This window comes from Oncorhynchus masou, chromosome 28, assembly GCF_036934945.1.
Source record: "Oncorhynchus masou masou isolate Uvic2021 chromosome 28, UVic_Omas_1.1, whole genome shotgun sequence".
Taxonomy (NCBI): domain Eukaryota; kingdom Metazoa; phylum Chordata; class Actinopteri; order Salmoniformes; family Salmonidae; genus Oncorhynchus; species Oncorhynchus masou.
In genome coordinates this window covers 50,251,488-50,272,198 of record NC_088239.1, presented here as the reverse complement: position 1 = coordinate 50,272,198, position 20,711 = coordinate 50,251,488, and the positions used below count along the sequence as shown (strand labels likewise).

The 20,711-nt window shown below is 45.8% G+C and overlaps 2 protein-coding genes across 3 annotated transcripts in view; both read left to right on the top strand.

The window, feature by feature from the left end:
* pdlim5b (PDZ and LIM domain 5b) overlaps window positions 1-7,932 on the top strand; it is a 71,669-nt gene extending 63,737 nt beyond the window's left edge. The window contains exons 9-13 of the mRNA XM_064942416.1: window positions 5,049-5,235; window positions 5,386-5,566; window positions 6,241-6,361; window positions 6,459-6,574; window positions 6,689-7,932. Of these exons, the coding sequence (XP_064798488.1) occupies window positions 5,049-5,235; window positions 5,386-5,566; window positions 6,241-6,361; window positions 6,459-6,574; window positions 6,689-6,778 (695 nt within the window). The 3' untranslated portion in view covers window positions 6,779-7,932. The remainder of the gene's footprint in view (window positions 1-5,048; window positions 5,236-5,385; window positions 5,567-6,240; window positions 6,362-6,458; window positions 6,575-6,688) is intronic.
* A 594-nt stretch (window positions 7,933-8,526) lies between these two features.
* Window positions 8,527-20,711, top strand: part of bmpr1bb (bone morphogenetic protein receptor, type IBb) — a 119,159-nt gene continuing 106,974 nt past the window's right edge. For both annotated transcript variants that reach the window (XM_064942413.1, XM_064942412.1), the window contains exons 1-2: window positions 8,527-8,678; window positions 19,219-19,288. The gene's annotated coding sequence lies outside the window, so the exon portion shown is untranslated. The remainder of the gene's footprint in view (window positions 8,679-19,218; window positions 19,289-20,711) is intronic.

Sequence of the window (20,711 nt, the reverse complement as noted above, 5' to 3'; positions counted from 1 at the left end):
AGAACTGTAGCTGCCTTGGAGTAAATATTTGCAGAAGGGCCTTGAGTTGGGGAGTCATTACTAAGATGACTAAGACTGCAGTATGCTATATATGTGTGTGTGTATATTGATATACACGGCCTAAACAGAACTGTGTGAAGCTAGAGAGGTGCTGTGCTTGCTTACCTACTGCCTCCCCGCGGGGACCTCTTAAGTGAGAGCTGTTGAAAGGGGGTGTATACGAGACCACAGGCACCTCTCTGTTAGATACAGTATGTATCAGATTAACGCTTACTTGACCTCGTGTTCACAAACATATACCTCATACCGACCGTGTGCAACCAGGCCAGATGTATGATGCATGACTCTACCATTCTCCCTGCTAGTGCTAACACATTATTGGTGATTTTCATAGCAGCAGGCAGGACATGATTTGTGTTGTTGTTTGTGTGCGTGTGCGAGATAGGGAGGGGGGGGGTGTTGTGTCAGAGCCATCTGTGTAAAATCCAGCCAGCATAGATTCCAGAGCGGATACATATCCCAGATGTTTATCAGACAGAGATGTGTGGCCATGACTCCTCTATATCCAGCCTACGTCCCTCTCCCCTCTCGCCATAACCCCCTGTCACTGTGCCATCCAAGAACATGTTCCCTAAGCCCTTGAACTGGGCTAGCCACTGCTGCCTTCAGACGTCGTCTCAACAGGACGTTTAAAAGACCCACTTAACCAGACGTGGTTGAAGTCGTGGTTTGATGGGCCTGGACCCGGGGTTTGGCAGCCCTGCTGTGGTTCAAGTGGAACGGAGATACAGATCTCCAGTGTTCCCGACCGTGCAGCCTGCCCAAAGCCTCTTCAGTAGTTACTTAGAGCATAGTGCCAACACACAGTGATAGTCTCACGTACAGTTTATGCTGTTCTCCCTCCTTCCTCTTTCTCTCGCTCTCTCTCGCTGTCTTTCACATGGATCTCCTCTCCGCTCCTCTTCGTCACTTCTCTGCCAGTCCCCAGTCATGTTTATTCAGTTTGTTTGCACTCCGTCACGAGGAAATCGAGGGGGCACTTGCTTCCTGACCCCTCAGTCTGCCACTCTTTGATTCTGGTCCTGTTTTTCAATAGTCTCTGTCCACCTCCACCCCTCACCCCCTTCTCACCCCCCTCTGAGCACAGACATATTTGACCCCCCTTGGATGTCTCTGTAGCCAGCGAGGAGAGAGGTAAGCAGGGGAGGATTGTGTTTCCTCTCCACGTTCTGTTCAGAGAGGAGAGGGGTGGGGATTATTTTACCAGGTGTCTCCTTTGGCTCTGGGAATATATATTTTTCCTCCGTGGTTGAAGAAAACGTATCCTTTGTTTGGGTGGGGTGGAGTGGATCTGCCGACACAGCTGGCCCATGCATAAGACCGAGAGGTCACAGCTAGATGTGATACATTCTGTCAGCATGCAGCATACTCATGCATACCTGATCACACCTGCCCACCCACACCTGAGCTAACATTTCTTTAGGGTTAGCTAGCAATGCACACAGCTGTGGAAATACAGCCACAAATCTCATTGAATGGTGAGGATCTTTGTCAAAATCAAATCAAATCAAATTTTATTTGTCACATACACATGGTTAGCAGATGTTAATGCGAGTGTAGCGAAATGCTTGTGCTTCTAGTTCCGACAATGCAGTAATAACCAACAAGTAATCTAACTAACAATTCCTAATCTACTGTCTTATACACAGTGTAAGGGGATAAAGAATATGTACATAAGGATATATGAGTGAGTGATGGTACAGAGCAGCATAGGCAAGATACAGTAGATGGTATCGAGTACAGTATATACATGTGAGATGAGTATGTAAACAAAGTGGCATAGTTAAAGTGGCTAGTGATACATGTATTACATAAGGATGCAGTCGATGATATAGAGTACAGTATATAGGTATGCATATGAGATGAATAATGTAGGGTAAGTAACATTATATAAGGTAGCATTGTTTAAAGTGGCTAGTGATATATTTACAACATTTCCCATCAATTCCCATTATTAAAGTGGCTGGAGTTGAGTCAGTGTCAGTGTGTAGGCAGCAGCCACTCAATGTTAGTGGTGGCTGTTTAACAGTCTGATGGCCTTGAGATAGAAGCTGTTTTTCAGTCTCTCTGTCCCAGCTATGATGCACCTGTACTGACCTCGCCTTCTGGATGATAGCGGGGTGAACAGGCAGTGGCTCGGGTGGTAGATGTCCTTGATGATCTTTATGGCCTTCCTGTAACATCGGGTGGTGTAGGTGTCCTGGAGGGCAGGTAGTTTGCCCCCGATGATGCGTTGTGCAGACCTCACTACCCTCTGGAGAGCCTTACGGTTGAGGGCGGAGCAGTTGCCGTACCAGGCGGTGATACAGCCCGCCAGGATGCTCTCGATTGTGCCTCTGTAGAAGTTTGTGAGTGCTTTTGGTGACAAGCCGAATTTCTTCAGCCTCCTGAGGTTGAAGAGGCGCTGCTGCGCCTTCTTCACGATGCTGTCTGTGTGAGTGGACCAATTCAGTTTGTCTGTGATGTGTATGCCAAGGAACTTAAAACTTGCTACTCTCTCCACTACTGTTCCATCGATGTGGATAGGGGGGTGTTCCCTCTGCTGTTTCCTGAAGTCCACAATCATCTCCTTAGTTTTGTTGATGTTGAGTGTGAGGTTATTTTCCTGACACCACACTCCGAGGGCCCTCACCTCCTCCCTGTAGGCCATCTCGTCGTTGTTGGTAATCAAGCCTACCACTGTTGTGTCGTCCGCAAACTTGATGATTGAGTTGGAGGCGTGCGTGGCCACGCAGTCGTGGGTGAACAGGGAGTACAGGAGAGGGCTCAGAACGCACCCTTGTGGGGCCCCAGTGTTGAGGATCAGCGGGGAGGAGATGTTGTTACCTACCCTCACCACCTGGGGGCGGCCCGTTAGGAAGTCCAGTACCCAGTTGCACAGGGCGGGGTCGAGACCCAGGGTCTCGAGCTTGATGACGAGCTTGGAGGGTACTATGGTGTTGAATGCCGAGCTGTAGTCGATGAACAGCATTCTCACATAGGTATTCCTCTTGTCCAGATGGGTTAGGGCAGTGTGCAGTGTGGTTGAGATTGCATCGTCTGTGGACCTATTTGAGCGGTAAGCAAATTGGAGTGGGTCTAGGGAGTCAGGTAGGGTGGAGGTGATATGGTCCTTGACTAGTCTCTCAAAGCACTTCATGATGACGGAAGTGAGTGCTACGGGGCGGTAGTCGTTTGGCTCAGTTACCTTAGCTTTCTTGGGAACAGGAACGATGGTGGCCCTCTTGAAGCATGTGGGAACAGCAGACTGGTATAGGGATTGATTGAATATGTCCGTAAACACACCAGCCAGCTGGTCTGCGCATGCTCTGAGGGCGCGGCTGGGGATGCCGTCTGGGCCTGCAGCCTTGCGAGGGTTAACACGTTTAAATGTTTTACTCACCTCGGCTGCAGTGAAGGAGAGACCGCATTTTTCCGTTGCAGGCAGTGTCAGTGGCACTGTATTGTCCTCAAAGCGTGCAAAAAAGTTATTTAGTCTGACTGGGATCAAGACATCCTGGTCCGTGACTGGGCTGGATTTCTTCCTGTAGTCCGTGATTGACTGTAGACCCTGCCACATGCCTCTTGTGTCTGAGCCATTGAATTGGGATTCTACTTTGTCTCTGTGCTTTCAGTTTCACACGAATGCTGCCATCAATCCAAGGTTTCTGGTTAGGGAATGTTTTAATCGTTGCTATGGGAACGACATCTTCAACGCACATTCTAATGAACTCGCACACCGAATCAGCGTATTCGTCAATGTTGTTATTTGACGGAATACGAAACATGTCCCAGTCCACGTGATGGAAGCAGTCTTGGAGTGTGGAGTCAGCTTGGTCGGACCAGCGTTGGACAGACCTCAGCGTGGGAGCTTCTTTTTTTAGCTTTTGTCTGTAGGCAGGTATCAGCAAAATGGAGTTGTGGTCAGCTTTTCCGAAAGGGGGCGGGGCAGGGCCTTATATGCGTCGCGGAAGTTAGAGTAACAGTGATCCAAGGTTTTTCCGCCCCTGGTTGCGCAATCGATATGCTGATAAAATTTAGGGAGTCTTGTTTTCAGATTAGCCTTGTTAAAATCCCCAACAACGATGAATGCAGCCTCCGGATAAATGGTTTCCAGTTTGCAAAGAGTTAAGTAAAGTTCGTTCAGAGCCATCGATGTGTCTGCTTGGGGGGGGATATATACGGCTGTGATTATAATCGAAGAGAATTCTCTTGGTAGGTAATGCGGTCTATATTTGATTGTGAGGAATTCTAAATCAGGTGAACAGAAGGATATGAGTTCCTGTATGTTTCTTTCATCGCACCATGCCTCGTTAGCCATAAGGCATACACCCCCACCCCTCTTCTTACCAGAAAGGTGTTTGTTTCTGTCGGCGCGATGCGTGGAGAAACCCGTTGGCTGCACCGCATCGGATAGCGTCTCTCCAGTGAGCCATGTTTCCGTGAAGCACAGAACGTTACAGTCTCTGATGTCCCTCTGGAATGCTACCCTTGCTCGGATTTCATCAACCTTGTTGTCAAGAGACCGGACATTGGCAAGAAGAATGCTAGGAAGTGGGGCACGATGTGCCCGTCTCCGTAGTCTAACCAGAAGACCGCTACGTTTCCCTCTTTTTCGGAGTCGTTTTTGGGGTCGCTGCATGCGATCCATTCCGTTGTCCTGTTTGTAAGGCAGAACACAGGATCCGCGTCGCGAAAAACATATTCTTGGTCGTACTGATGGTGAGTTGACGCTGATCTTATATACAGTAGTTCTTCTCGGCTGTATGTAATGAAACCTAAGATGACCTGAGGTACTAATGTAAGAAATAACACATAAAAAAACGAAAAACTGCATAGTTTCCTAGGAACGCGAAGCGAGGCGGCCATCTCTGTCGGCGCCGGAAGTGAGTGTTCTGATCACATGGCGCTTAAGTTTGTGAATGGTTTTCTATAGCTCCGATGGATGTGATTTGTTTATATGGTGTGAATGAAACAACTGACCCATGCTGTATTTTCCGTTGCTTTAGGTTTCCCTAAGGGGGGAGCGGCGCCCTCTTTTGGCCGGGTCACCAACACTGCACCGGTACCCAAAGGTCCTGACCGCCCTGCTCCCCAGGCACACCCCAAGGACCAGGACTCCCTGGTGCAGCGGGCCGAACACATCGCAGCAGGAACACGCACACCCATGTGTGGCCACTGTGACAAGGTCATCAGGTACATAACAACTGTCAGTAGGGGACATTTGGACGCAGCGTAATCCTGTGGGTTCACTTCTGGTTAGTTTAGTCCCTCTCATATGTGTCTGACATATTGAATTTAAAGTTAATTTTACCCTGACCTCTGCCCACTTCCTGTTATCCACAGAGGTCCGTTCCTGGTCGCCATGGGCATGTCGTGGCACCCTGAGGAGTTTAACTGTTCCCACTGCCACACGTCTCTGGTGGAGTCGGGCTTCGTGGAGGAGAGGGGAACAGTGTACTGTGCTCACTGCTATGAAGAGTTCTTTGCCCCTACCTGCACCAGCTGCAAGCAGAAGGTCCTGGGGGTGAGTGACATACTTCAGGAGACAGTATAGTATCTTGGCCCTACCTGCACCAGCTGCAAGCAGAAGGTCCTGGGGGTGAGTGACATACTTCAGGAGACAGTATAGTATCTTGGCCCTACCTGCACCAGCTGCCAGCAGAAGGTCCTGGGGGTGAGTGACATACTTCAGGAGACAGTATAGTATCTTGGCCCTACCTGCACCAGCTGCAAGCAGAAGGTCCTGGGGGTGAGTGACATACTTCAGGAGACAGTATAGTATCTTGGCCCTACCTGCACCAGCTGCAAGCAGAAGGTCCTGGGGGTGAGTGACATACTTCAGGAGAGAGTATAGTATCTTGGCCCTACCTGCACCAGCTGCAAGCAGAAGGTCCTGGGGGTGAGTGACATACTTCAGGAGACAGTATAGTATCTTGGCCCTACCTGCACCAGCTGCAAGCAGAAGGTCCTGGGGGTGAGTGACATACTTCAGGAGACAGTATAGTATCTTGTCCCTACCTGCACCAGCTGCAAGCAGAAGGTCCTGGGGGTGAGTGACATACTTCAGGAGACAGTATAGTATCTCGGCTTGTCCACCTTGCTCAATCGTCTTCCTCTCCAATTCCACGGACACATATTGCAATCAAATGAGGAAATTATGACATTATAGGGAATTATAATACTGTCTTTTCTTTACAGGAAGTCATCAATGCCCTGAAGCAGACCTGGCATGTGTACTGCTTCCTGTGTGCATCCTGCCAGCAGCCAATCAGAAACAACACCTTCCACATGGAGGACGGGCTGCCATACTGTGAAAGAGGTGAGAGGTCACAGTAAGCAAGGTGTTTCGGAATGAACACGGCCTTGAAATGAATCAAATCATGAAAGTAACATTTGACTGACTCTCTTCCACCCAGATTATTACCAACTCTTTGGTACCAGTTGCCATGGTTGTGACTTCCCCATCGAGGCAGGTGACAAGTTTCTGGAGGCGTTGGGATTCACCTGGCATGATACCTGCTTCGTATGTGCAGTAAGTCAGGCCTACATGGAGCGAGTGATGGCGTCATGGTGAGAGATGTGAAATATAGAGAATAGAAAGATTGTGGCACTGATATTACTGTACTGTCTGTCTGTCATTCCCTAGGTCTGCAGCACCAGTTTGGAGGGCCAAGCCTTCTTCTCTAAAAAGGACAAGGCCCTGTGCAAGAAACACGCCCACACAGTCAAGATCTGACCCGCCCCCAGGAGTGAAGAACAGAGGAAAACGGAGAAAGAATCTATTCTATCAGATGTAGATATTTTTGGTAGTTTTAAAAGATCGATTTATCTGATGACATTTATTGACGGGAATATAAGCTTCATATCTTATTTTGGTCAAACAAAGTGCATGAAGGAAGGGAGGTATCATTTTTCGTGAAATCTCAAATTGACATGTTGAAATGTTCTCGACATACAAGAGCTTGTCTATACTGTAGTTAGGTGAACAGACATGTATAAGGTAGATACTCAAGTACCGGCCGGGGCCATATCTGGCTCATGACATTTCCTGTAGCCCTCAACATTAATTAATGTAATAAATCCAAAATCCACTACATACTGTATGATCCCATATAATTGATGTAGTTAAGTTAATTAAAGTGTTATGTTGGTAGATGAATGGGACCTTGTAAAATGAGCTTGAATCCGTTGACAGATTAAAATTGAACTGTTACCTTATTGAGGATGATTAGAGCACCCAAACCCATTTATTTTCTTTCTCCCTCCCCCCGAGTGGTTGGGTCAGTAGACACATGTATGTATCCTGGTAGTATATTTATTGGGGCTGGTGGGATGTACTTTATTTAGGGATTTATAGGGGCGGTTGCACATAGTGGTTCACTGTCATTTTATGAGAAGTAGGGATTTTCCATGTTTATCGTTCAGTGTATGTATTTAAAACCTATTTTTGGGGATTTACTGCCCATTTATTTAGAACCTAAACTTCAACCCCCCTCCCCCCCCCCCACCACCACCAGGTGCATATTTTAGTTTTTGTCCTAGCACTATACAGCGAATTCAAATAATGAAAGCTTGATGGTGAGTTGGTTATTTGAATCAGCTGTGTCACGCTAGGGCAAAAAAACTAAATGTACACCTGGGGGGCCAAGACCGAGTTTGGGGAAACCCTGGTCTATGTGGTGTTTATTGGTGTAATTAATTCCATTCCCAATCATGTTTGTCATTATTAATCATCCAAACTTAGACTAAAAGTAAAATATCTTTGTCCATAAAATGTCAGTGTTGAAAATGATTTGTATTAGAGCTCTGTGGGATGGACACTGTTTTATTGGGGAATACAGTGCATTGGTCTACTATTTGTAAAAAAAATAAAACTACGATTCAATCGTGTGTTTGGGTTGTTTTTATGTGTATCAGCTTGTCTGTCTCTAGTGGTCCCAGAACAATACCTCAATATGACCGGTTCATCCATTGATTCCATGATGAAGTAAATCATTTTTTACAGCTTTAATGCCTACTCTCCTTATGTCAGGATGGGTGCTCTAAATGAAGTGTTTCAACACAGACATCATGCACCACTATAACACAAAATGGTCCTGTCTCAGATGAGGCCATAGAGACCTGCACACGCTTGAGTCCCCTCACACTCACCTAGGCGGGAAAAGTACAACGTCTACATGGAGACAGGGAAGATAATACATCTCACAGGGTTCGGTTCTGTCTCCAATGATCGTTTATTTGCAATGTTTTGGCAAAATCGCCTCACTAGAGAAACGCAACAGTGCAGACTACAATACTTTTTTTTTCAAATAAACTGACAAAAAAAAATGTTTATAGGGGAACATTCGAAAGTTGTTGCCAAATCTGCAATATTTCCATTGGTAGACAAAGTGAAAAGGAACACTTGGGAGTAGTGCAGGACCTAACTGTACTTCTCCAAGACGTCGGAGGTGGGAGCCATATACTGGACTCCGAAGACGCAGCGAAGAGACAGACAGCCCGTTCACTTGGAAAAGACAGAAGTCGGGCACAACACAAACGTAGAAAAACTAGAAAGCTAGATGTAATGCTTGGAAGTTTAGTGACTAGACCATCACATCGGAATCCTGCCATTCTACATTCTACGCGAGGAAAAGGTACGTTTTGTTTAGAAACGCTTAATCGTAGCGGGGCGCGAAGTTTCAGCTTCGTCAATCGTGGTCGCGAGCTACCCTTTACGGTTTCTGTAAGAATGTAAAGTGGTGATGTGTTAAGTGTAGGATTCATGTCAATCGGTCGAGATACGCAGCTTTTCTGCTGTGATTGTTCAGGGGATGCTGCATTCGCTCAATCATCAACCGACTCCTGATTCGTCCGGTTCCCGAGTTTTCCGGAGCTGGTGTTGATGCTCAACAGTAATTGGTTGAATCATCACCCCACCATAAATCAGAATGCCACTTGATCAACCGAGACGTAGCCTCGAACATATACCTCCAACGGGCAACGTACTGTAGCCTACATCTATGATAGACGTATTCAACTGTGTTTTACAAATGGATCAATCATTTAGCCTAATGTTAATAGCCTTATTTCGAAACATTTGCGATAGCTTACTTTCACATATCATTTACGTTACCATGGCTTGAGAGAGGTATTGGGTGTTTTTGGTGAATCTCTGAAGTCTTGTTTACTGTCTATTCAAATATGCAGTCCCAGTATGACCTTACACGCCTTGCTAGCTATCTCATTGAAAGTGTCTCTTAATTAATGAACTCTGTGCGATTTTGAAGTGCAGCCTCTGGCAGAGGCCAGCACTGATAGTGCTCATTAGAGCTGTGGGGGAGATAGTATCAGTATGCCCAGACTCCACAGAGCTTTGGAGAGACTAGTTTGAGTTCAGTAAGATGTCTACTCACACTGACTAAGACCGAGTGGACCTGGGTTCAGGACAGGAGGTTGGCATGTGTGTCTGTTTGAACCTTGTCCCCAAGCTACACTGTTGTAAAGTGTTAGTTCCATGTTTCATAAGCTGAAATAAAAAGATCACAGACACTTGCCATACTCACAAAAAGCTTATTTCGCTAAAATTGTGTGCACATATGTTACATCCCTGTAAGTCAGCGTTTCTCCTTTGCCAATATAATCGATCCACCCGTCAGGTGTGGCATATCGATTAGCTGATTAAACAGCATGATCAATACACAGGTGCTCCTTGTGCTTGGGACAATAAAAGGTCACTTTGCAATTTTGTCACACCACACAATGCTACAAATGTCTCAAGTTTTGAGGGAGCGTGAAATTGGCATGCTGTCTGCAGGAATGTCCACTAGAGCTGTTGCCAGAAAATGTAATGTTAATTTGTCAACCATGAGCTGCTTCCAACGCTGTTTTAGAGAATTTGGCAGTACGTCCAAACGGCCTCACAACCGCAGACCACGTATAACCACGCCAGCCCGGGACCTCCACGTACAGTTTCTTCACCTGTGGGATTGTTTTGGGGGGATAGGGGAGGGGGGGGGGGGGGCTGAGGAGTATTTTTGTCTGTGATAAAGCCCTTTTGTGGGGAAAAACTCATTCTGATTAGCTAAGCCCGCCTCCCCAGTGGGTGGGTCTGGCTCCCAAGGGGCGGGCCTATGCCCTCCATGGCCCACCCATGTCTGCTACCCTGCCCAGTCATGTGAAATTCATAGATTAGGGCCTAAGGAATGTATTTCAATTGACTTATTTCCTTATATGAACTGTGACTCAGTAAAAACATTGAAATTGTTGCATGTTGCGTTTATATTTTTGTTCAGTATAAATTGCTACTACGTATAGACCAGTGATGGAAAAAGTATCCAAACGTCATACTGGAGTAAAAGTAAAGGTACCTTAATGGAAAATTACTCCAGTAAAAGTGAAAGTCACCCAGTAAAATACTACTTGAGTAAAAGTCTAAAAGTATTTGGTTTTAAATATACTTAAGTATCAAAAGTAAATGTAATTGCTAATGTGAAGTGGCAAGAAAAAGTATGTGAACCCTTTGGAATTACCTGGATTTCAGCATAAACTGGTCATATAACTTAATCTTCGTCACAACAATAGACAAACACAGTGTGCTTAAACTAATAACACACAAATTATTGTATTTTCTTGTCTATATTGAATACATAATTTAAACATTCACAATGTAGGTTGGGAAAAGTATGTGAACCCCTAAGCTAATGACTTCTCCAGAAGCTAATTGGAGTCAGGAGTCAGCTAACCTGGAGTCCAATTAATGAGACAAGATTGGAGATGTTGGTTTGAGCTGCCTTGCCCTATAAAAAAACACTCACAAAATGTGAGTTTGCTATTCACAAGAAGCATTGCCTGATGTGAACCATGCCTCGATCAAAAGAGATCGCAGAAGACCCAAGATTAAGAATTGTTGACTTGCATAAAGCTGCAAAGGGTTACAAAAGTATCTTTAAAAGCAGTCCACGGTAAGACGAATTGACTATATGGAGAAAGATCAGCACTGTTGCTACTCTCCCTATGAGTGGCCATCCTGCAAAGATGACTGCAAGAGCACAGTGCAGAATGCTCAATGAGGTTAAGAAGAATCCTAGAGTGTCAGCTCAAGACATACAGAAATCTTTGGAACATGCTAACATCTCTGTTGACGAGTCTACGATACGTAAAACGCTAAACAAGAATGGTTTCATGGGAAGACACCATGGAAGAAGCCACTGCTGTCCAAAAACCCCATTGCTGCACGTCTGAAGATTGCAGAAGTGCACCTGGATGTTCCACAGCGCTACTGGCAAAATATTCTGTGGACAAATGAAACTACATTTGAGATTTTATTGGAAGATACACACAACAATATATGAAGGGGGGGGGGGGAAAGCACGCCAACATCAACCTCATCCTAACTGTGAAGAATGATGTGCGGAGTAGAGGTCAACCGATTATGACGCCGATACCGATTTATTGGAGGACCAAAAAAAGCTGATACCGATTAATCGGTAATGACAATTGCAATATTACTGAATGAACACTTTTGTTTTAACATAATATAATACATCAATAAAATCAATTTAGCCTCACATAAATAAGGAAACATGTTTAAATAATGCAAAAACAAAGTGTTGGAGAAGAAAGTAAAAGTGCAATATGTGTCATGTAAAAAAGCTAACGTTTAAGTTCCTTGCTCAGAACATATGAAAACTGGTGGTTCCTTTTAGCACGAGTCTTCAATATTCCCAGGTAAGAAGTTTTAGGTTGTAGTTATTATAGGACTATTTCTCTTTATACCATTTATATTTCATATACCTTTTGACTATTGGATGTTCTTATAGGCACTATAGTATTGCCAGTGTAACAGTATATCTTCCGTCCCTCTCCTCGCCCTTACCTGGGCTCGAACCAGGGACACATCGACAACAGCCACTCTCGAAGCATCGTTACCCATCGTTCCACAAAAGCCGCAGCCCTTGCAGAGCAAGGGGAACACCTACTGCAAGGTCTCAGAGCGAGTGCCGTCACCGATTGAAACGCTATTAGCTAGCTAGCTAGCCATTTCACATCGGTTACACCATCCTAATCTCGGGAGTTGATAGGCTTGAAGTCATAAACAGCTCAATGCTTGAAGCACAGCGAAGATCTGCTGGCAAATGCACAAAAGTGCTGTTTGAATGAGTGCTTACGAGCCTGCTGCTGGCTCCCACCGCTCAGTCAGACTGCTTTATCAAATCATAGACTTAATTATAACATAACACACAGAAATACGAGCCTTAGATCAATGTAGTCAAATCCGGAAACTATCATTTCGAAAACAAAACATTTATTCGTTCAGTGAAATACGGAACCGTTCCGTATTTTATCTAACGGGTGGCATCCCTAAGTCTAAATATTACATTGCACAACCTTCTATGTTATAATTATGTACAATTCTGGCAAATTAATTACAGTCTTTGTTCGGAAGAAATGGTCTTCACATAGTTCACAACGAGCCAGGCGGCCCAAACTGCTGCATATACCCTGACGCTGCTTGCACGGAACGCAGGAGAAGTGACACAATTTCCCTAGTTAAAATAAATTCACGTTAGCAGGCAATATTAACTGAATAAGCAGGTTTAAAAATATATACTTTTGTATATATTTGGTGCAACAACAGTGCTTTTTTTCGCGACTGTGCGTTAAATCATCACCCGTTTGGCGAAGTAGGCTGTGATTTGATGAGAAATTAATAGGCACCGCATCGATTATATGCAACACAGGGCAAGCTAGATAACTACACATGGTTGATGACATTACTAGGTTAACTAGTGATTATGTTAAGATTGATAGTTTTTTTTAGAAGATAAGTTTAATGCTAGCTAGCAACTTACCTTGGCTTTTTGCTGCACTCACGTAACAGGTAGTCAGCCACGCAGTCTCCTCATGGAGTGCAATGTAATCGGCCACAATCGGTGTCCAAAAAGACCAATTACCGATTGTTATCAATCGGCCATTCCGATTAATCGGTGGACCTCTAGTAGGTAGCATCATGGTTTGGAGCTGCTTCAGGGCCTAGACATCTTGATATCATCGACGGGAAAATAATTCCCATGTTTATCAAGACATTTTGCAGGAGAATGTTAGGCAATCTGTCCGCCAATTGAATCTCAACAGAAGTTGGGTGATGCAACAGGACAATGACCCAAAATAAATCAACAGAAGACAATAAGATTCTGGAGTGGCCCAGTCAGAGTCCTGACCTCAACCTGATTGAGATGCTGTGGCATGACCTCAAGAGAGCAGTTCATACCAGACATCCCAAGAATATTTCTGAACTGAAACAGTTTTGTAAAGAGGAATGGTCCAAAATTCCTCCTGACCGTTGTGCAGGTCTGATCCGCAACAACTGGTTGAGGTTATTGCTGCCAAAGGAGAGTCAATCAGTTATTAAATTCAAGGTTTCACATTCTTTTCCCACCCTGCACTGTGAACGTTTACATAGCTTGTTCAATAAAGACAAGACCATGTATAATTTTTTGTGTGTTATTAGTTTAAGCAGACTGTTTGTCATGTTGTGACCTAGATGACGATCAAATCCAGGTATTTCCAAAGGGTTAACATACTTAAGTAACAGTATAAATAATTTCAAATTCCTTATTTAACAAACCAGACTGCACTATTTTCTTGTTTTTGTATTTACGGATAGCCAGGGGCACACTCCAAGTCTGAGGCATCATTTACAAACGAAGCATTTGTGTTTAGTGAGTCCTCCAGATCAAAGGCAGTAGGGATGAGCAGGATGTTCTCTAGATAAGTGCATGAATTTGTTCATTTTCATGTCCTGCTAGCCATTCAAAATGTAACGAGTACTTTTGGGTGTCAGGGAAAATGGATGGTGTAAAACTTGTCAAAAATAGAAATAGTACACTACAGATGCCCCAAAAAGCGACTTAAGTTGTACTTTAAAGTATTTTTATGAAGTACCTTACACCACTGATAAAAACCCTGGTAACACTGCGTCCTAAAGTGGGACTTGAAAGGGGTGCAGCTTAAAATGGAGGCGGGAGAGGGATCGAGCTTGCTAACGCTGTATTAGATGGGATTTTCTAAATGTTCATTTAAAATCAGTGGCGAGATGCTGATGGACTGAGAGATCAGCTAATTAAAATCAGTGGTTGTTTCGTCCACTCCTGCCAATGGCCTCCATTCAAGTCCCTTTCTGAGGCGCTGTGAAACCATACAGTTTGACCGAGCGAGCGATCCGGCTGGTGGATGAGATTAGCGGTTGTGTGTATGAATGTGTGTCTCTGTCTGTGTTATGTTTTGTGGCCATGGGGCTGTTGACTTGAGAGGCCCATCCAATGGTGTATAGTGGCATGGGGTCAAGGGTAATATTTGACTGGACTGAAACCCCATTTAAAGACATAAAGTCATGCCACAATGCTTTGCTCTGTTCTCCAGTCTATCATAGAACTCCACTGGACCAGATCTGATCTCATTACATCACTGGCCTCCAGCTCCTGATGTTAGACCAGAAACCCTATGCAGCCATCCATGCACAGCCTTATATTTCAGATTTGTCTTCACCTTGGAGACTGAGGTTGTGTCCAAAAAAGTACCTTATTCCCTATGTAGTGCACTACTTTTGACCAAGGCCCACAGGGATCTGCTCAAAGTAGGGCACTATATATAGGGTGCTATTTGGGGCGCAGATCCAAGTCAATACAGAGGATCATTGATGGAGGCCTGAGTGAGATTGAGAGTGAGAGAGTGTGTGGGCTAGGGTGAACCACACAGTGATCCCACTACCACCCAGGACGTGCACCTCACCACACACACACACACACACACGCGCACACACACACGCGCACACGCACACACACACACACACACACACACACACACACACACACACACACACACACACACACACACACACACACACAATTTGCCTACAGGACAGGGATGTGGAGGGAGGCTGGGCAGCTGGAGGGCAGTTGGCAGGCCTGTGTTTTTGTGGCCTACCACAGTCTGAGGCTGGGATGGTTTCCGTGTTGGGCTCTATGTGTGTTTCAGGCGCCTGGGTGAGTGTCACAGTGTAACTTACCCACGCCACCATGGTGGTCTTGGGAGGCCTTGTATGGTAGCCTTCAGGGCTGGGGTCAATTCAAATTGGAGGCAGTCAATTGATTTTTATTTCAAATTAAACAATTTAAACAATTTTGAAATAAATAGCTTATACTCCTCAGTTTATTGAGAAGTCATTGAAACGAAAATAGATGTCGTTTTTTCTCATTTTGAATTGTTATCTAAGTTCACGTCCTGAATGTACTGCCTGCCTTCTATTCCAATTGACTCCAGCCCTGGTAGCCGTGTAAAGGAATTTGTCTGCAATGTGAAAACGACTGTGATACAGGCCCGGCGGCACAATCACTGCCACACTGGTCTGGTAATAATCAGGATTTGAAATGAGAACCATTGATGTTGGGAGGAGAGGGGACGACCATGCACCTGTCAGGTATCTGTTGAACTAAACATTTGGTCTTGTACTGTAGTACATCACATGATCACACTGGATGATTGTCATCTCCCGTGTGATCAATGAAGAACCTACTAGATGTCGAAGACCCAAATCGTCCTGTGATTATGGAAGGCTGCAGGGGGTGTCTTTAACAAGTGGGATAAAATCTACATCTACTGAATGAAGCATTTCCAGGTCTCTGCAGGCTACTTCTATCCCTTTTACTTTTGAGTTAAAAACAAAAACCTAGACTTACTGATTCCTCTATAGAGAGAGAGAGACACACACACACAGGGTGGTCATGGGTCTGAATCTGGGTCTGTCCGCAGGGCTAAGCTTAGCAAGCTGCGACCCCCTCACCCTAGCTTCCTCCATTATAATTACAGGAAGTTAGCTCAGCCAATCAAAGAAGGGGGGGGTGTAGGTTCCTCTTAGGGAATGCAAGAAAGACATTGAGAAAGTGTTGAAGAGGGTGGAACTGTCTCCCGGCCATCTCAGTAAGAATTCATTAGATAACGGTCAGGTTATTGAGGGATATCTTTGATAATGGTCTAATATCTTTGTTCATCCCATATTGAAGTTTCTACTTTATTGAAGTCGTCAGGAGGATTTGAACACAGAGAGTCTTGAGTTTAACCGGGCGGCCAGCTCTAGGAAGAGTCTTGGTGTTTCCAAACTTCTTCCTGTTAAGAATGATGAAGGCCACTTTGTTCTTGAGGACCTTCAATGCCGCAGACTTTTTGGTACACTTCCCAGATTCGTGCCTCAACACAATCCTCTCTCGGAGCTCTACGGACATTTCCTTTGACGGCTTGGTTTGGTTTTTGCTCTGACATGCACGGTCAACTGTGGGACCTTATACAGACAGGTGTGTGCCTTTCCAAATCATGTCCAATCAATTTAATTTACTACATGTGGACTCCAATCAAGTTGTAGAAACATCTCAAGGATGACCAATGGACACAGGATGCACCGGAGCTCAATTTCGAGTCTCATAGCAAAGGGTCTGAATACTTACATAAGTATTGTGTCTAAAAACCTGTTTTCGATTTGTCATTATGGGGTATTGAGTGTAGATTGATGAGGATAAACATTTATTTAATCAATTTTAGCATAAGTCTTTAACAAAGTGGTAGGCCACATAAGCTCGCAGAACGAGACCTCTGAGCGCTGAAGCGCGAAGCACGTAAAAATCATTTGTCGTCGGTTGCAACACTCACTACCGAGTTCCAAACTGCTTCTGGAAGCAACGTCAGCACAATAGTCTGGAGCTTCATGAAATGGGTTTCCATGGCCGTGCAGCCCGCACACAAGCCTTAGATCACCATGTGCAATGCCAAGCGTTGGCTGGAGTGGTGTAAAGCTCGCCGCCATTGGACTCTGGAGCAGTGGAAACCAGGTCCACACACAAATAGTTTGTCAAGATCTGTGTGGAAGAACTTGACTGGCCTGCACAGAGCCCTGACCTCAACCCCATCGAACACCTTTGGGATGAATTGGAACGCCGACTGCGAGCCAGGCCTAATCGCCCAACATCAGTGCCCGACCTCACTAATGCGCTTGTGCCTGAGTGGAAGCAAGTCCCCGCAGCAATGTTCCAGCATCTAGTGGAATGCCTTCCCAGAAGAGTGGAGGCTGTTATAGCAGCAAAGTGGGGACCAACTCCATATTAATGCCCATGATTTTGGAATGAGATGTTTGACGAGCAGGTGTCCACATACTTTTGGTCATGTAGTGTAGCTCTCTCGCGCGTGCGCACCCACGAGCATGCGTTTTTACACACACACACACACTTCAGAGCTCAAGAGCATCTGGTACCAAGGTTTTACAAAGGTATGGCTTTTCCACCCATTACCCAATCCCTTTGCTTTCCTTCTGCCAATACTGCAGCTGGCGTTCCTCCCACTCACTGACACTCTGTAGTCCCCATGCACACCCAGACACTCTGAAGGAAAAAAAAACATGTTCCTTTTCCCCTGGAAAACAATGCTCACATCAGTTCACAGACCCAGGGATGCAGGTCTCTGCTTGTGTCTGCACCAGACATTCTCCTCCCTCAGGAGGCCTAGGAGACAGGACGTCGGGGGAAGAGGAGAGATGAAGGGGATAGATTCTGCTGTCTTCGTATTAACAGAGTTCTGGGTTTCCTCATTGGGACAAGGACGTAAAGGACTCACCATCTCCTATGAGTGAACTCTCAGCTTTAGAACAATAGAACAATCTTTTTTTTAGGCCTACCCATTTTTTGAACTCTGATGTATCTATTCATAGTCCCTCTGAGATTCCTGGAAGGGAGACATCTTTCATATCTGGATATATATAAAGATTAGCTCTTTGATAAGAGTTCAGTCTAGACCAGTGTGATATCAATAAGACTGTTATATTCCTAAGGGGGAAACACATGGTCTCCAGTGAGGTGAGGAGGAGGAAGAAGAAGGGAAAAAATGAGGGGGTGGGAGGAAGAAGTGGAGGAGGCCTCGTCTTGTTCCACTTTTTACCAATCATCTCCTTTCCTTTAGGTTCTAGTTGGTCTTTGATCATTAGTGATAATCCACCCAGACCCCAACATCACTGTGAGAATCTCTCTCTCTCTGTCTCTCTGTCTCTGTCTCTCTCGGTCTCTCTCTCTCTCTGTCTCTGTCTGTCTCTCTCGGTCTCTCTCTGTCTCTCTCGGTCTCTCTCGGTCTCTCTGTCTCTGTCTCAGTCTCTCTCGGTCTCGTCTCTGTCTCTCTCGGTCTCTCTCTGTCTCTCTCTGTCTCTCTCGGTCTCTCTGTCTCTGTCTCAGTCTCTCTCGGTCTCGTCTCTGTCTCTCTCGGTCTCTCTCTGTCTCTGTCTGTCTCTCTCGGTCTCTCTCTGTCTCTCTCGGTCTCTCTCGGTCTCTCTGTCTCTGTCTCAGTCTCTCTCGGTCTCGTCTCTGTCTCTCTCGGTCTCTCTCGGTCTCTCTCTCTCTCTGTCTCTGTCTGTCTCTCTCGGTCTCTCTCTGTCTCTCTCGGTCTCTCTCGGTCTCTCTCGGTCTCTCTGTCTCTGTCTGTCTCAGTCTCTCTCGGTCTCGTCTCTGTCTCTCTCGGTCTCTCTCTGTCTCTGTCTCTCTCTGTCTCTCTCTGTCTCTCTGTCTCTCGGTCTCTCTCTGTCTCTGTCTCTCTCTGTCTCTCTCGGTCTCGGTCTCTCTCTGTCTCTGTCTCTCTCGGTCTCTGTCTCTCTCTGTCTCTCTCGGTCTCTCTCTGTCTCTGTCTCTCTCTGTCTCTCTCGGTCTCGGTCTCTCTCTGTCTCTGTCTCTCTCGGTCTCTGTCTCTCTCTGTCTCTCTCGGTCTCTCTCTGTCTCTGTCTCTCTCTGTCTCTCTCGGTCTCTCTCTCTGTCTCTCTCGGTCTCTCTCTATCTGATCAAGGGAGAAGGGAAAGAGCAGGAATTACTTCAGGGTCCTCTTTGCCTGGAAGGTCTTTAACCCGATGTGAGAAAACAGACATCCTGTTGTTAGGGGAGAAAGAGGAGGATATACAGGAGAATAAGGAAGAGGAGGGGAGAGACAGTGAGAAGGGGTGTAGTTGTTTACTGTTGACTAGGGGCATTGGTTTAAATCCCAGGTGGGGTAATGCCTTGAACCTGGCTGAAATGAAGTCTGAATCAAGTCTGACAATCACCACTTTTGCATACATGGAAAATATACTGTACGCTTATGCAAACCTTCTTCACCAACTGTCCCTTTTTCTTCTAGGAGAAGACAGCAGCTGTGACTTTGGATGGTCATAATGACAGACCGTTGTTTAACCCCTCGTTGTTGGATGGTGAGTCTGTTTTCCATCCTTGAATTTTCAAAATAGTTTATTACTGTGCGCTGAGTGTTTGATTGCCCTACGCTAGTCTCTTATTGTGTGTGTAGCGAGCTCAGTGGTGGCTAGGTGGCCTTCCAGAGAAGTGACTAATTGACTAACTCCTGAGCACATGGATTAGGATGGACGAGTACCCATACTGCAGCTAATAGTAATCTCTGTGTACGTGGCAGAATCAGTCTGGTGTAGACACGGTAACGGAGGCCAATGGATGCTCTATGGATAGTCCTGCTCCACCTGCCAGTCCCAGGGCATGGGTGTCTGTGTGTGAGGCTGATTGTGGCATCACCACAGGGTCGTGTGTGTGTGTGTGTGTGTGGGGGGGGGGGGGGGTGCTCTGTGACATGGATCCCTCCAGACTGAGTGAGAAAGGAATGTGGGATGGCACACTGTGCCTGCTTACCCCAACCTGGTCACCATGGTGACTGATTAAAAGGTGATGCGTGGAGCTGACAGGTTGACGGTAGCAGCTGAGCAACACTCTACAGGCGTGGGACTGACTGAACCTCACGTCACAGCTGACCTGTGGGCAGGTGAGACGTAAGGGCCATGAGGGCCTGTTCCAGAATTGTCCCCCGTAGCTGATCTGAGGACTGTTCAATTGGGGACTGAGTGTGAATAGAACAGAACGTGTGAAGGCCACACGTCATTGAGTGCGATCGTTCAGTATAAAGTGTCTCTGACGTGACCTCTTATACAGTACCTTCTCTCTCTTTGATTTCCACACTGTGTCAGAGAGTTGCTGCTGTGGACTTCAGTTAGCGTCCCTTAACCATTAAGCAGTGAGACTTGCCACTACAGGACCCGTCATAAACAACACAATGTGATGACAACACTGACACCGCTCCAACAGTGGGATCTGATCTGAAGCCATTGAAGAGTCCCCTCCACAGAGGACAATACCTGCTTGTGTTGGTGAGAGGCTGTGGAATGCAGACTCTCACACTGACCTCGTGTCCGGAAATAGGAGAGGATTGTAGTAGTGGAGCGCTGGTTTGGACGGAGAGTAACTCAAACCCGTTAAAGAATGTCAAGAATCTATGTGTTAAAAGTTCCCACTGGGTCTCTCTCTCTCTTCGGCTGGATCCTGGCAAATAAGAGACAGCTGTGTCGGAGGGAGAAGGAAACTGAGAGAAGTCACATTGACATTGATTGAATTGAAGTGAGTGTGAATCCTCTATATGGAAAACATTACTGTATTGTACATGCACACACACACAGGCGTACACACACACACCAAGCTCAGGCAGACATGTAGCCACCAGGATGTTGGTGTGTGTTGATATGCTGTAACTCAGTGGGTAATTAAAGCAGCTCATGGTAGAACCGCTGAGACAGACAGACCGCCCCACATAATTAAAAAAAAAATTGTATAATT